Source organism: Lissotriton helveticus, chromosome 6 (genome assembly GCF_964261635.1).
Source record: "Lissotriton helveticus chromosome 6, aLisHel1.1, whole genome shotgun sequence".
Classification (NCBI taxonomy): domain Eukaryota; kingdom Metazoa; phylum Chordata; class Amphibia; order Caudata; family Salamandridae; genus Lissotriton; species Lissotriton helveticus.
This window is the reverse complement of record NC_136067.1, coordinates 98,203,198-98,219,896: the sequence shown is the minus strand read 5'-3', so window position 1 is coordinate 98,219,896 and position 16,699 is coordinate 98,203,198. Positions and strand designations below refer to the sequence as shown.

The following is a 16,699-nucleotide window of genomic DNA, read 5'->3' as shown; positions in this document are numbered from 1 at the left end:
GGGCTGATGTTTCGTCATTGTCTAGTTGGCGCCTGATGTCGTCTGTGGCGGCGATAAGGGCTGTTTCGGTGCTGTGGTTTCGTCTGAATCCGGACTGGGACGGGTCCAAGATGCTGTTGTCTTCCAGGTGGCGGGCCAGTTGCATGTTGACGATTTTCTCAATGACCTTTGCAGGGAACGGGAGCAGGAAGATGGGCCGGAAGTTCTAGAGGTCCTTGGGGTCATCTTTGGGCTTCTTGAGGAGGGTGTTGATTTCGGCGTGCTTCCAGCTTTCCGGGAATGTCACTGTTTCGAAGGAGATGTTGATGACCCTCTGTAGTTGGGGTGCGATGGCAGTGTCTGCTTTGTTGAATACGTGGTGTGGGCATTGGTCGGACAGAGATCTTGAGTGGATGGAGTTCATGACCTTGCGTGTCTTGTTGTCGTTGATGTTAGACCAGGAGGTCAGGCGGTTGGCGTCGGTGGTGTTCACGGGGGGGTGGAGTCTGGCGTGGTCAGGGCGGTCGTGGTGTTGAAGCTGTCGTGGATGTCAACGATCTTGCGGTGCAAGAAGAGGGCTAGTGAGTCGCACAGTTCTTGTGCGTTCATTGACGTTGGCGCTGGGGTTGGAGAGTTCACAGGGGGGTGGAGTCTGGCGTGGTCGGGGCAGTCGTGGTGTTGAAGCTGTCGTGGATGTCAACGATCTTGCGGTGGAAGAAGATGGCTAGTGAGTCGCACAGTTCTTGTGAGGGCGGGATGGCTTTGGCGCTGGGGTTGGAGAGTTCCTTTACGATGCTGAAGAGCTCTTTGCTGTTGTGTGCGTTGTTATCCTAGCGGTCTCTGAAGGAGGATCTTTTGGCTAATCAGATGAGGTGGTGATGTCTGCGGGTGGCGTCCTTGTGGACTGCGTGGTTGTCCGGTGTGCGTTGGTGGAGCCATGTCTTCTCCAGTTTCCGGCATGCGCGTTTAGATGCCTGGAGCTCGTTGGTGAACCAGGTGTCTCTCTTGTTGGTGTGGCTGTTGGAGGGTTTCTTGAGCAGGGCGAGGGTGTTGGCGCAGTCGTGGATCCACTGTCTGAGGTTGCGGGCTCTGGCGTCTGGGTTGGTGGGTGGGATCTTGGCGAGGGAGGTGATCAGCTGGTCTTCGGTGACTTTGCTCCAGCAGCGGTGAGGCAGCTGTTGGGTGCAGTGGTGTGTGGTTGATTTCTTGAAGGTGAAATGGATGCAGCGGTGGTCAGTCCAGTGGAGTTCGGTGGTGTGGTCGAAGGAGACGTGTGAGCCCGTGGAGAAGATGGGGTCAAGCGTGTTGCCAGCGGCGTGGGTGGGTGCGGTGAGGAGTTGTCCGAGGCCGAGGTTGTCGATCAGGGTGGCTGAGTTGGCATTGTTGTTGTTCTCGAGGTGGAAGTTCAGGTCCCCGAGGAGGATGTAGTCCGTGGAAGCGAGTGCGTGGGTGTTGGCGAGGTCAGCGATGGAGTCGCTGAACTGGGTGGAGTAAGATGGCGACCGAGCTGTAAGGTCGTTAGGAGCGCAGGTGCGACCGGGTCATGTCTCATCTAAATCCTGGACCACAGTGACATATGATGGAACTCTAGACTAGTCGGTACTAATGGAATAACACGAATTATCATATTCACGTAATCTGGCGGAAAAAGAAAAAGGTGTAACTCCTGCATGCAGCTGAGGCGAGGACCGCAGCATAGGCTCTGGGCTGTCTGCTCGAGGATAGTGGAGCGGGTAGTCAGAGTTCGACTTTCCTATCTTCTGTCTTTTCTGGCAGGATCGGAAATGGCCCCGAAGCAGGTAGCGAGCACCGGATCAAAGACGGCGCGGCGGCTGCTGCAGCGCGAAGACAGTGGGGAGCAGTCACGGCGGAGCGGAGATCAGCAGAGGCCAACGGCGAGGCACGCCAACCATCAACAACTGATCCGGTGAGGAAAGGCAAGGGGGGGCCGCGCTGAAAACCCAGGCGAATGAACAGACTGTGGTTGATCTGCTCAGATGGGTGAAAGATCAATCTGGCCAATCTAAATCCACCCACAATGAGAAATATGCCACAGACAGTATAGCCAATAGAGGCTGCGCAGTGACCCTAGATACTAGTAAACAAGCCCCGGGTTCGGGCCCTCTGCTGGACCTTGATTCCCCATTAGGGGAAAGAGAAGTGCTAATCACCGCAAGCTTAGGCACTGTAGCAAAAGAACGTGAAGCATACGAAGTGGCCCCCCTGGTGTCAAGGAACAATGGCGATAATGGCAACAATGACGAATTGGTAGGAACCCCCACAGGAGGATTAATCCCGGTTGGAAATAATGTATTAACGAGTGGAAGCTTCACCACAGACACTACAACAGCTTTGGTTGTGAAGGCAATCACAGAAGTGAAGGCACCTCATATGCTTGCTGAGGAACCGGCCATGATAACAACGGCGGGCTTGATGTGCCTACCGGAAGCTAATACAGAGCTGGATAAAGAAAATGATCCTAGCGACTGCTTCTTGTCAGTCTCGGAAGGGGCAGATGGGTCCGATGATGCAAGCTCATCCCTGGGGGATAGTGAACTGGACACAGACGTGGAAGGGAGTGATACGGACCCCCCAAAAACTACTAAGAAGTTAGACCCTCTTGCAAACTCATCAACGTGCAATAAAACGAACTTAAAATGGGATCATTCCTCAACAACACCTCCTGCTGGTAACTCCCCATCGGACGCCCCTATCCCTACCTCTACAGCCACGCTAGATGTTATACATCAGGCCATCCTCTCCCATAGGAAGGAGACGCGTCAGGACGACAGGAAGACACGGCCAGCTATGAGGAAGATGGAGGGGGTTGTGAGGAAGCTCTCCAAGGCCTGTACCCAAATTGGTGAAAGAGTGACTAATCTGGAAGAAAGGATTGTTTCAACGGAGGCAGAGACCTCCAATGCCTCACAGCAAGCAGAAGCTCATAGTGCCCAAATAAGCAATATCCAGTGGAAGATGGAGGATTTCGAGAACAGGCAGAGGAGGAAAAATCTCAGACTCCTAGGCATCCAGGAAGGGGCAGAAGGGTCAGATGCTAGCACTTTTATCATCGAGTTGTTTAAATAGGCCTTCCCAGAGATATCTGAGTGGAATTGGGCCGCCGAGGTGCAAAGAGCACATCGCACCCCATTCAAGATCCGAGACACTGCAAGGAGAGATGGAAAGCCCCGGGCCATCCTGGTCTTTCTAGGCAATTTCTTATTACGTCAGGCAATTTCAGAGAAGGCCAGACCTGAGTCCAAGAGGTCAAGCGGGGGGGGGGGGTATCATTCTTTGTGCGCCCTGACGTTTGCCATGCAACGGTGGAGAGGCGCTGGAGGCTAAGGCAACTAATCAGACCCTTCTGATGATTATTTGATGTTTATTTTGATCCTTAGTACACTTTATTCTTTGAGTGATATGGGGGTTCTGGGGAAAGACATGTGCTATAAATATGACCCAGTCTACCACCACCGCTCTATCCAGCAAATGCACAGACTGAGGTCTGAGCGCTCTCAGGAGATGGTGAGTGAGGGGGGAGGGGCGAGGGGGGTTAGGGGGCGGAGCAGAGGGAGTGGGAGCGGGGGGAGGGCAGGGGGGGAGAAACTCAGAAGAAAAGGAGAATATATGGTATTATGTTCAGGTCATTTTTCCAATACAAAATGTCTTAAGGTTGTGTACTTGATGACTGAAAGATACAATCAAACTGGCAAAAGTATAATGAACAATGGCTAATCTTAATATATGTACCCTTAACGTTGGGGGTTTAAATAACTGGAATAAGAGGCAAAGGTTGACACAGTTTGTAAGGTCAACAAAGATAGACATCTTATGCCTACAGGAGACACACCTACCATGGGGAAAAAGACATTGGCTGAATATTAAAGGTTTTGAGATCTTAGCCTGCTCCTCCCAGACCTCGACAATCGGAGGGGTTGCAATCCTGGGTAAGACCTCATTAGGGGGTATAAAACGGAATAAGGCTGACTCACATGGAAGGTGGGCTCTGGTAGAACTTTCCTGTGGGGGAACTATCTGTGGGATCTTTGGCTCCAATCAGGATGACCCCAAGGTTTTCAACACATTAGAGAGTGAACTAACTAACTGGCCTACACCCATTGTTATTTGTGGAGATCTAAATATCTCGGCTGATTTTGTCAGCAAAACTTCGTATACAGGCCGGAAACCTAGGGTTTTTAAAGCACTGAGTGCTCTGATCAGCTCACATGGACTAGGGGACGTATGAGGAAATAAAAAGCAGAATAGTCCAGGGTTCACTTATTTCTCATGCCCCTACCAAAGATACACACAATTGGACTATTTCTTGATATCTATGCCTAAGATGAGGAAAGTTAGTATAAGCAAACTACCCAAAGTGATCTCTGATCATAGTCCTCTTATATTAAGCTACGCTAAGGGTATGACGGCGATAAAACAACCTAGATGGACTTTCGATAGAAAGTTGATAGGGGACAATGGGTACTTAGAACATATAAGGGAGTGGGCGGTAGCATTCTTTGATATGAACCGATATAGCACATCAAGAAACTACGTGTGGGACGCCTTTAAGGCTACCCTAAGAGGGGAAACAGTGAGCTATGTAGCCAGTATGAGGAAACAGGAAATGTCAGAGAACGATAGGATGTTGGGGCTATTGGTAGCTGCTGAGGAGGAACACGGGAGCGACATCCTACATGGAAGGGATGGGAAAGCGAGCCATCAGAAAATCATGTCCATTAAAGCTGATATCAATAAACTTATGGCAAAAAATGCTGCTAGTGACTATCGTGCCCACAGGTGTAATATGTACGAAACAGGTGAGCAAGCAGGTAGAGCTCTGGTGCTGCGTACCAGACAACGAGCTAATAAAAATGTAATAGTCAGCATACAGGAGAACGGCTGTGACTATGGGGAGCCATCAGATAGCCTGAAAGTTTTAAAAAACTTTTATCAGGCACTCTACCAGGAGGAGGGGGTGTCAGATAGACCGAATGGAGAAGGAGAGGAAGTAGGCCCTGAACTCAATGAGGCTGATAAAGAATTACTAGAGCAGGATGTGTCATTGAATGAGGTATGTGAGGCGTTACAAGAGTTGGCAAACTGTAAAGCGGCAGGGCCAGATAGTATACCCCTAGAAATATATAAAAATATTTCAAATGAATTAGCCCCAATACTCCTAGATCTATTTAACAGAATAATTTACACCGGCCGTATCCCCGACACATGGAAAGAGACTAATATTGTTATATTTCACAAAAAAGGCAAACCCAAGGAAAACCCCGGATCTTATAGACCGATGTCCCTGATAGATGCGGACACTAAGGTCTACGCTAAGATCTTGGCCAAGAGGCTAGGGAGGGTCGTGGGCGGTCTGGTCTCCCCTTGGCAGCATGGATTAATTCCAGGCCGTGGAACAAACGACCATATAAGACATGCCATCACTCTGTTTGATCTCCATGCTGCCACGGGGGGACGGGACGGGGGGGGTTGGCTATGATCCTCCTCGACGCAGAAAAGGCGTTCGATCTTGTAATATGGGAATATCTATGGGGAGTGTTGGCCCGGAGGGGATTTGACTTAAAGATACTAAAAGCTCTTAAAGCTATGTATAGCTATCCAACGGCCAGGGTACAGTTAATGGGTGAGAGTTCGGAGAAGATAATCGTTACAAGGGGGACACGCCAGGGGTGTCCCTGCTCACCCATACTCTTCACATTGTACATAGACCCACTGATTCAGAAGCTATGAGCATGCAGGGACATCAAGCCGGTAACCACTAATGGGTACGATACTAAACTTCTGGCTTACGCAGATGATTTAGCAATAATCACCCCTGAACCTGTTTTGGCAATGCAGGCAATTGTCGAGATCACTGGGATGTTTGGGGGAAATTCAGGTTACTGATTGAATGAGGACAAGACCCAGATAATTTGTACGAACAATATTGCTAAATTAGATGCCAGATATGTTGAATCCGCAGTCTATCTTGGGGTTACAATAAATACAGCTGTCGAATCAATTATAGGAGATAACTTTACACCATTGTTAAAAACAATCGCTGCTGATCTTAAAAGAATTGATGTACTACACCTGTCCCTTATAGGCAGAGCGAATGTTTTAAAAATGACGATGTTCCTAAATATTTTGTATATGCTCCGGCCAAAACCGTTTATCATTGATGAATCTGTCTTAAAATCAATGGAATCAATATTCATGAATTTTATGTGGCAATATGGCAAGACTAGGAGGGCACTGAAATGTATGTCCCTACCCCAGGAACAGGGTGGGCTGGGAATCCCCAATCTTAGGTATTATCATTGGGCGTGCCTGATCTCCCAGATGGCAGTATTGCTTGATCCTTCTACTGGAGGTGCCGACACACCAATAAGGGATCAAAGCCCATCGTCAATATATGAATTATTGTTGGGGAGGGAGGCGTTTGGGCTACTACTGAGGAAAACAGAGCGGCGCTACTGTAGGAAAACTAGATATAAGGCTATACGTAGTGCTTGGGAGGTTTGGAAATCGATACAAAGGTTATGTGTAATCCCCAAAATTAACCACTTTATACCACTGTGGCAATCTGGGATCTTTCCACTAATCAGCAGGGATGGTATGTGGAGACAATGGGAACAGTTGGATATTAGAACTATAGGGGACATTATGCAGGGATATGCGGGTCTCAGGTTTGAGATAATCCAACAGAAATTTGGTATAACTCATAACCAGAGGTTCAAATATATGCAGGTATCCCAGACATTAAAGGCTATGAGACCTCAGATATCACTGGGGAGCAGATGCAATCTATTGGATTTCCTTTTAAAAGGAGGCAGCAGGATCGGAATAATCAATGGGATTTTAATGAATGAGCTGCAGGATGATATAGAGAAATGCGAGGTCTCCTGGGCCCAGAAATTGAATACTTCAGATGTGGATCTGGATAAGGCATTGCACCTAGACAAAAAAATACTCCGGTCCTCAAATCTAAGAGCTCAACACTATAAAACGCTATTCAATTTATATTACACGCCAGATAAATTGTTCAAATGGGGCAAAAGAGATGACAATAAATGCCCTAGGTGTACGCAAGGACCAGCAAATCTATTGCACATGTTACATGGCTGTGAAAAACTAAAACCAGTTTTTAGGGGAATCAAGTAATTTTGGGAAAAACTACTTGCTCAGAAGGTTGAAGTATCTTCCACATTAATGATAATGATACTGGGAGGAGCCAAGATGGCGATCGGGATGGTTATATAAACGCTCGGCTCCGTGCTCCCTCCCGGCCGCACGTATATCCTGGCGATTATCCTGAACAGTCTTTGCTAATCTGAGTAGGTGAAGGAAAGTATTCACTTACCATCTGCTTCTGAGGCTCCGCCGTGCAGTAGACCCGACGGAATGTCCCCGAATGTTTGGCGGCCTTCGAGGTGCTGAGACCGGGATCTCGAGTGTGGGGAGTGTCCGGCCGGAAGTACAACGCCAGCGGCCGCTGGTTGCACTGGGAAGCCGGTCGGAGAGAACCTGAGATCCGCGAGCCGACAGAGATGATGTCAACCCACTCCCCATAGTGGGTTGACCTGCGGAAGGTGCGATATAGCTGGGCCGGAGAGAAATTCGTGATGCCCAGGTCCCTTCGGTGAGATACCCGTTCATGTTCATAGCCCACCCCGGGAATCTGTTGGTGACTTTCGAGGAGCGACGGGGGCTTATTTAACCTTTCGGTGACTCTCCTTTCTGTTACCGGCCCCGACTATTGAGATCCTGCTGTGAATCCTGCAGTGTCCGGGAGCTGGGCCCGATTCCGCGGTGAGGTGGAAGGAAGAGAAACTTGAACAGCTGAAATGGCGGACGATGCCCTCCTGCACGCCCCTCAACCGGGCAGAGAAGCCGGTGTACGAGAGAATCCCGGGGTTTGGCACCATGAGAAAACACCCACCCCCAGAGATATCCTGGCTGCATTAACAAACCTGCAGATTACCCTGACCCGGGAGACCCGAGATTTGGGGAACAGGATGGCCGCCATTGTTGTTCCGCCATTTTGTGATGGCGCGGATCGCTCTCAAGGAGGCGCCGCTGTATCTGCCTTTGATACATTGACGTGTTCCTCGGATGAATCTGCACTCGTGGAGACGCGGATAGCTTTGGTTCATGAGCTGGCTGTGGATACACCTGTTACGTACGTGATTGTCTCCTTGGGGCCTATCTTTGAATTGCGACTGGGGGAACGGCATTGGTCCATGGTTTGGGCGGCCCTGGCGGGGTTTCGGCGCTTCCCGCTCCGTGTGATTCCCTTTTCATGGCTGGCGGGACTGCGTTCGGACTTGAGACTGTCGGCGATGTTGATATTGTCGCGGTCCGTCTTCTGCCATGCATCATCGGCGAGACTCAAATGGCTCGTATCCTATGGACTGACGGCACCGCCGGATCCTCCTGGTGCAATCGGACCTCTTGTACTATTTTGTATCCTGTCTGTGAAATGGTTCAATGTTGGTAATATCGACAGAAGAGGCCAGGGGTGACTTTGCTTGGGGCATGGAGGGACTCATGGATGGTTTATGGTGATTTAAGGAGCGCTTCGCGGAGCTGTTATTGATTGCTTATATGTGACTGTTGCTATTTGTATTTTTCTACCGTTGCTGTTTCGAAGCTTTTTGAATGCGGAGGTGGGAGGGGCCGGAACACTGGATTGAGGGCCCTTCTCCTGTATATTTTCTCTATCTTTTTCTCTTTTTCTTTTCTGTATTTCGGGTCTCTATTTAGGGCGACAGGCACGCTGCTGGGGGGGGTAGGCCATAGCCTTCTGCAGGGGTGCAGGGTTGGGGGTTGGGGGATGGGTTTGTTATTTTGTTCTTTTTTCTGTCTCTATGGCCCTTTGCCCTTTTCTTTTTCGATGTCGTCGTCTTTCATGTCTCCCATAGTGTGTTTTCCCTTGAGGGGTGGGACTAGTTCGCCATGATTGCTTAGTGTTTATTGCGTCTCTCCTTACCCCATTGCCCCTCCCCCGTCATTCTCAATCTATGTACATCGCTAGCGTAACCTTTTGCTTTTAGTTAGCTGTGCTGGGGGAGTGTATGATTGTGCGACATTGATTTTTAATAAATTTTTTCGTTATGGCAAAATGAACCATCTCAGATCCTTATTATTGCGTGGTAATTTACTTATATGTCATATCCTGGATGTTAATCAGCCTTCGACCTCCGGACCGCTGTATCTTTTACGTTATATTGCCTTTTTTCCTGATTTGCGTAGCGGCCGGCCGGATTGGTTTGTAGGCCTACGGTTGTATTATTGTGCTGAAATAATAAAGGTTCTTAAAAAAAAAAAAAAAATGATAATGATACTGGGCTGTGACAGTAGGCTGAACCTACAGAAAGAGTTGGAAGACTTTGTGTTCATAGGTATCTGGAAGGATACCTGTGCACCTTCTATGTCAGTTTGGTTGACGAGACTTCTCGGTATACACAACATTGAATCCTACCTCTATGAGGGTAAGGGGAGGAGAACACGGGAGATGGGTCTAAAGATATGGGCTCCATTAAAAAATTGGAGGTACAGACAAATAAAAAATTTAAACTGGAGATAATAGCTGTAATCATGTTATGTTTCGGGGTACAAACAGGGCAACATAGATGAATCTATTATTAGATGAATTATCATTTAATCTCCTTATTTTTGTTGATATATTGTATGATTTCCAAAATTTCAAGCTGTACCTCTTTCTTAACTTTTCTTTTTGTCGTTTTTAAAGTTAAAGGTATAACTATTTGACAATGAATTATCTATGTTTTGGATCCTTTTCCTTTTTTGTACCAGGATATTCTCAATAAAAAACAATTAAAAAAAAAAGTTTAAAAAAAGTTTAAAAAAGGAGTCGCTGAACTGAGCCTGGGGTCCGGGGGGTCTGTAAACGAGGGTTCCTCTGAGTGTGGTGTTGGGGTCGGTGTGGATCCGGAAGTGCAGGTGTTCGGCGGTGTTAAGGGTGTCGTCAGCATAGGTGGTGACCTTGAGGATGCCAAAAAATCAATTGGGGAAGTGTAGAGAAGATGATAGAATCACCCTCCTGAAATAGACTTGTAAACAATGGGATTCTATCAATGTGAGTGGTGATGTTCTCTAAACTTGTGAAAAACTACAATGTGAAAATTAGGCCTCTCTGCGGGTGAAAGAATGAGGGCACTGTGTGTTTTTAAAATACCCCTCACACACTATGAATCCCATAGTGTCATTCTCCCATCATTGGGGTCTTCCCGTCCCTCTACGGGTCGGGGCGTGCTTCAACCTACGAGTGATGCGGGAGCACTTCTATTTTTTGACAATAGGCTATGTGATGTGAAGGGGTTAGTAAGTAGAATTACAAGTGTAGTCTACTTTGACTACACTTGTAATTCTACTTACTAACCCCTTTTTAATGTTCCCAGCTTGAGAAGCCATTAAAATAAAAAAAATTCGACCAGCCAGGGAATTTTTACCCTTTTTTACACCACCATTCACGTAAACAGGTCCCTACACTCCCTAACACATACCACTATCCTTATCACATCACATAGCCTATTGTCAAAAAATAGAAGTGATAGAATCCCATTGTTTACAAGACCTTGAGGATGGACTTGTTGACGATGGCTATTCCTCCTCCGATTCCGTTGGCGCGGTCCCTGCGGGTGATCTTGTAGCCGTCCGTAATGGCTATGGCGATGTCGGGCGCCGAGGAGATGTTCCACTAGGTCTCGGTCAGGAAGGCCACATCTGGGGCGGAGGTGTCGAGTAGATCCCAGACCTCGACGGCGTGTTTGCATGCGGAGCGGGTGTTGAGGAGGATGCAGCGGAGGTCGTTGGCCCCAGTCTTTGGAGGTTTGGTGGTTCTGTCGCAGGTGAAGCTGCAGGTGTGGCAGGAGAAGGGTCCGTGGGTCAGTTTCGGGGCAGCTTGGGGGCAGGTGTGGTTTCGGCCGGTGTTAAGTGCGCAGAGGGGGCTGGCGTCGTAGTGGATTCTGGTGTTGTGGCGTTCGCGGGCCTGGCGCAGACGGGCGCAGACAGGCTTGCATTGGGCGTGCCTTCGGCGCCCCAGCGGCACGCCCGCTGCGCGGTCGCTTCTCGGCCTGCATATGAGGTGGCTTGGGAGGGAGGAACAGCTGGGAGGCGGGAGCGGGAAGGCCAATGGGTGTGCGGGGGGGCGGGCTGCAGGAGAGCAGCAGCAGGAAGGAACGGAACGGGAGCAGTGGGGGGTGGGGGGAGCTGGCGCACTGGCAGGGGGAGGCAAGGAGCAGCTCAGGGACACAAAGGCAGCAAGGCAAGAAGTGACGAGCAGCGGCGTGGGGGCGACCATAAAAGTTATAATACGGCCACATTCTGTCACATTGTGGAGTAGATCCCAGAGCTCGACGGCGTGTTTGCGTGTGGAGCGGGTGTTGAGGAGTATGCAGCAGAGGTGGTTGGCTCCAGTCTTTGGAGGTTTGGTGGTTCTGTCGCAGGTGAAGCTGCAGGTGTGGCAGGAGAAGGGTCCGCGGGTCAGTTTCGGGGCAGCTTGGAAGCAGGTGTGGTTTCGGACTGTGTTGAGTGCGCGGAGGGTGCTGGCGTCGTAGTGGATTCTGGTGTCGTGGCGTGCGCGGGCCTAGCGCAGACGGGCGCAGACAAGCTTGTTTTGGGCACGCCTTCGGCGCACCAGCGGTACGCCGGCGGCACGTCCGCTGCACGGTCGCTTCTCTTCCTGCATATGAGGTGGCTTGGAAGGGATGAGCAGCTGGGGGACGGGAGCGGGGAGGCCAATGGGTGTGCGGGGGGTGGGCCGCAGGAGAGCAGCGGCGGGAAGGAACGGAACGGGAGCGGTGGGAGGTGGGGGGAGCTGGCGCACGGGCAGGGGGAGGCGAGGAGCAGCTCAGGGACACAGAGGCAGCAAGGCAAGAAGTGAAGAGCAGTGGCGTGGGGGTGCCCTGCCTGCAAGCAGGGTCAGAGGTCTTTCCTGCTACCGCTGTTCGTCCTGCCTATGAGGTGGGTTGGGAGGGAGGGGCAGCTGGGAGGCGGGAGCGGGAAGGCCAATGGGTGTGCGGGGGGCGGGCCGCAGGGGAGCAGCGGCGGGAAGGGACGGAACGGGAGCGGTGGGGCTGGGGGGAGCTGGCGCACGGCAGAGGGAGGCGAGGAGCAGCTCAGGGACACAGAGGCAGCAAGGCAAGAAGTGACGAGCAGCGGCGTGGGGGCGACCTGCCTGCAAGCAGGGTCAGAGGTTGCATATTGGTTGTCAGTATCAGGGCAAACATTTGCACATGATAAGCAGTAATGACATGAGTACTTGTCAGCAATCTTCATTGCTCCAAGACCAAATATTCTTGGTCACAGATCTTGCTCTATCAGAATGTTCCAAGAATTACAAAACGAAGAGCCCGACAGAGCAAAACCAATGAGAGGGAACAGTAGCACACATCAGTTATAAATACACTGATCGAATATACCCATTGGTGCTATTAACTTTCAAAATGTATGAAAAAAACACTTGGTGCCAACTACAACTGAGATCTGTCCTCACATCTCACTTGAGTGTGGTCAGTCATACCATGAGCAGACTACATTGATGTCGCTGAAATTCATCACTAAAGTTGGTTTTGTAAAGTTTAAAGGGCTAGCGCAAATCACTTTTTTATGGACATGAATTAACCTCAAAATATAGGAATGGTGACGAGGCAGAGGGATTAAGGTACAATACGCCACATTCCGTCTGTTAGCATGTGGAGCTGTGTGTCATGGTCATAGTGCTGGCTACCCTTCCTTCGATTGGAAACAGCCTTCAAAAAGAGATACATTATAAGTAAAAATCCATCTTATTTACTGGCTGATTTTTGAACGTATGTTTTGTGTTGTTCTTTCCCAGCTCCCTCTTCAGATCAAGAATTTGCACTAGAAGTACGCAAAGCCACATTCTCCTGGTCTCTGCCGAAGGAATCCGGTGTTGGTCGGGTTGATCCCAAGAAAGAGCAAAAGGGTTCCTTGGAGATTGTCATCGATCATCTGGCTGTGAAAAAGGTAGGAGTGTCCTGGAAATTTAGCTCCATTGGAGGAAAGACATGAGTTGGAGCATGAGGTAAAGTCATCAAATCCATGTCCATTTTATCTCGCTCAAAAAAACAGAAAAGTTAAATTGAACACTTGTGTTTTTACATGTTGTATTTTTTTTTACTATAAATATTTCTGAAAATCGGAAGAGTTTAATGTGGAACAATTATAAAACAAAGTTTCTGGTTATTTGGTGTACAAACGGGGTTTTAGTTGGTATAATTGAAACTGTTGATTTTAAGTAGCATTGTGGCAAACGTTTTTTGTTCCAAAAATACAATTGATGGAAAATAATGAGAACGCAATTGCACACCCTTGAAACTCTCTTGATTGCCGTGACTTAGAAGACATGAGAACTCCTTTGCATATTGCATTTTTTTAAATTCTTGGACATCGAATATTATTGAAGGAGGACAAGGGGACCCTACTCACAATGGAACCAGGGTATTATAAGTATTTAAAAAAGAACAGTGGTTCCTATGGAACGATACTTATTATTTACTGATAATGTAATTAGCGAAAATCGCATATATAGGCAGGGATTAAGTGGGAAGTCAGATAGAAAGAGACTCAAATGCACTGGTTTAGGTTGTACAATGAATTGTATTGAATCAAAACAAGAAATAAACAATAGAAATAAATCCAGAAAAGTTCTACAGTAAATATTTACAGTCGTGGATTGTGTCCCAAGTGAAAATATGAACCAAAACATATGGAAACATTTGTGAAACAATATGTGCAAGGTTTCAGATAAATATTGTTATATACAAAAAGCGACCAATTTTTTTCTATAGAGTGATAGAATGCCAGTTCTATTGGTTCGCTTTTCTCAATTGTCGACGGCGTTTCGACCCTAACATGGATATCTGAAAGAAACAGGTTAGTAGTAGATTCCATACCTTAGAATATCCCCAGGCATCAGACTGGATCCGGAAAATTTTGCGTAGCAGTACTGCTACGCGTCAGTAGGCGTCGTCTGCGGCTCTGCGTCTGTCGTCTGCGTCGTTGGTGCCGGGATTATGTCGTCGGAGTACTTAGACGCCGCCCTCGCGCGCTGACGTCAGTTCTTCTTTTTTCCACGCCAGCAAGCGCAGGTCCGGAGAATTGAGAAAGTGGTACCCTTTACTCAATTTTTGATCTGTTTTTCGAGTCGACCGACTCCAACGGTGCCGGTAGGGATGCCCGGGTTCAAACCCTGCGTCGACTGCAGCCGACTGATGTCGGTTACCAACCCCCATCGCCGGTGCCTTCATTGCCTGGGGCCCGACCACGACAACAAGTGCCCCGACTGCCGGGCCTTGACGTCGAAGGCTAGGCGGGAGCGGTCCCGCAAGCGACTCGAGCTCCGGCAGTCGGCCCGTGCCGTTCGAGGTCCCGGTCACTGGGCCAGAGTCGTCATAGCTCTGGGAGTCGCCACCATTCCTCGGGCTCCAAGTTCTCAGGTAAGAGGCACAAGAAGTCGAAGAGGTGACATCGCTCTTCTGACTCCCCCCGACGCTCGCGCGACGCAACCGGGGGTTCGGGCGACACCGCCCACACAGCTACGCCAGAGCCGCAGGTGTCGCGGCCTGCTCCGTACTCGCCGGTCCCTGGGCAGAACGCGATACCGGAGGAGATCGAGGCCTTCCTCATGGCCATGAGGTCGCTCATTCCTCCGTCTGGTTCCGCGGTGCCTTCGGGCCCAGCGGCCCGACTGGGTCCCCAAGTGGGCCGGGTGCTTCAGCCCCGGCGCCGTCGGGTGCTCCGGCTCCGGATCGTCGCCTGTCAACCGTAACGGCCTCGCCGACGCCGACCCCCAGGGTGTCGACCCTGGTCCTACCCTCGATTTAGGTCTGGCGCCGGAGCGGGGCCATTCTGCGCCGTATTCGCCGCTGCTAGGAGATTTTTACTTCTATGACCCGGCCCCATCCTTTGACCCTGAGTATGAGGAGATGGGTGGCGAGGAGGATTGGGAGGGTTCTGAGGACCCTCTGGCATGTGAGTGCCAGCCTTGCCAGGACTGGGCAGGTGAGCTTGGGGATGCCAGTGGTCTGGTCACTTTGCCAGACACTGGTTTTGTCCCCCCACTTACCGTGGCCAAGGAGGAGGGGGCTGCCTATAGTGTGGTGTTGACGCGGGCGGCCAAGGCCTTATTCCTTGAACTCCCGGTCGCGGCCGTGAGGACTAACCTCCTCACCACTGAGGTCCTTAAACCGCAGGCAAACTCCTCGGAGCCTCTGCTGCAGTTTAATGAGGCCTTATCTGACGTTCTTCTGGGCACCTGGTCTAGGCCCGCTACAGGTCCGCCTGTAGATAGGAATGTGGCCAGACGCCACCGCCCGGCTCCGGGCGATCCTTGCTTCCTGTCCACCTACCCCACCCCCGAGAGCCTGGTCATCCAGGCCTCTAACTCCCAGACCGCATTCCCGACGGCTCTCCCCGATCTGGAATCCAAGAGGTACGAACAGTATGGAAAGAAAATGTTCTCCTCCCTGAGTTTGGGGTTGCGGTCAGTTAACACTGCGTGCCTCTTGGGCCGTTATACCCACTCTCTGTGGGACACGGTCGCGGCCGTGCTGCCACAATGTCCGGAGGAGGCCCGAACTAAAACTCGCCCAAGCCCTTGCGGAGGGTCGAGATGTGGCACGGTATTCTATCCGGTGTGGACTGGATACAACGGACTCGCTAGGTAGAGCGATGGCAATGACGGTGGCGATTCGTCGCCATGCCTGGCTGAGGTCCGCCAACTTTTCCGCTGATGTCCAAAACACCCTTAAGGACATGCCATTTGATGGCCGTCGCCTCTTTGGCGACAAGGCAGACAGTGCGCTTGAGAGCTTTAAGGACTCCAGGGCTACGGCCAAGTCCTTGGGCCTGTCGGCCCCGCACCAGCAACCTGCTGCCTTTCGCTCCTTTCGTGGCCAAGGAAGGGGCGCCCCCACACGTCCTGCCAGCCACGGGCCGCAGACTAACATCTAGCATGGTGGCAGACGTGATAACCGCCGTGGTGGTGCCCGGGGACAACGGCGAGGCCAGTCCACATCCACCCCCGCAGCATCCGCCTCAAAGCATTCCTAGTCCAAGCTTTCAGGCCCACATGACGCCAGTGGGGGCAAGGTTCGCCATCACCTCCTTCACTGGCGCAACATCACTTCGGACAGGTGAGTGCTGCAAATCGTCCGAAGGGGCTACTTCCTCCCCTTCGAGGCGACCCCTCCAGCCATGTCACAGCAGTACCACCGCGTGTCGGGGGATCACTTGAATCTTCTGCGAGAGGAAGTTACGGCCCTCTTGGCCAAGGAGGCCATCGAGCGCGTTCCTGGGCCAGAAGTAGGGTGTGGTTGTTACTCCCACTACTTTCTGGTTCCCAAGAAGGACAAAGGGGGACTACGCCCTATCTTGGACCTGCGGAACGTCAACGGCTTCCTCCGGAAGGAGAAGTTCAAGATGCTGACTTTGGCTCAGGTCTTAGCTGCCCTGGACCCGGGAGACTGGATGGTAGCGTTGGACTTGCAGGACGCTTATTTTCACATCCCCGTCATGCCGGCCCACCGGCGTTACCTGCGGTTCACGGTAGGCCACGAGCACTTTCAGTTTACCGTGCTCCCCTTCTGCCTTACCAGCGCCCCACGGGTGTTCACGAAAGTGATGGCGGTGGTCGCAGCTCATCTGCGCAGGTTAGGGGTTTCAGTCTTCCCCT

At 50.7% G+C, this 16,699-nt stretch overlaps 1 protein-coding gene across 1 annotated transcript in view; it reads left to right on the top strand.

Annotated features, from left to right (window-relative positions):
* Positions 1–16,699, top strand: part of LOC144762276 (ATP-binding cassette sub-family C member 10-like) — a 1,522,948-nt gene that overhangs the window by 566,627 nt on the left and 939,622 nt on the right. The window contains exon 8 of the mRNA XM_078647417.1: positions 12,839–12,990. Coding sequence (XP_078503543.1) covers positions 12,839–12,990 — 152 coding nt within the window. The remainder of the gene's footprint in view (positions 1–12,838; positions 12,991–16,699) is intronic.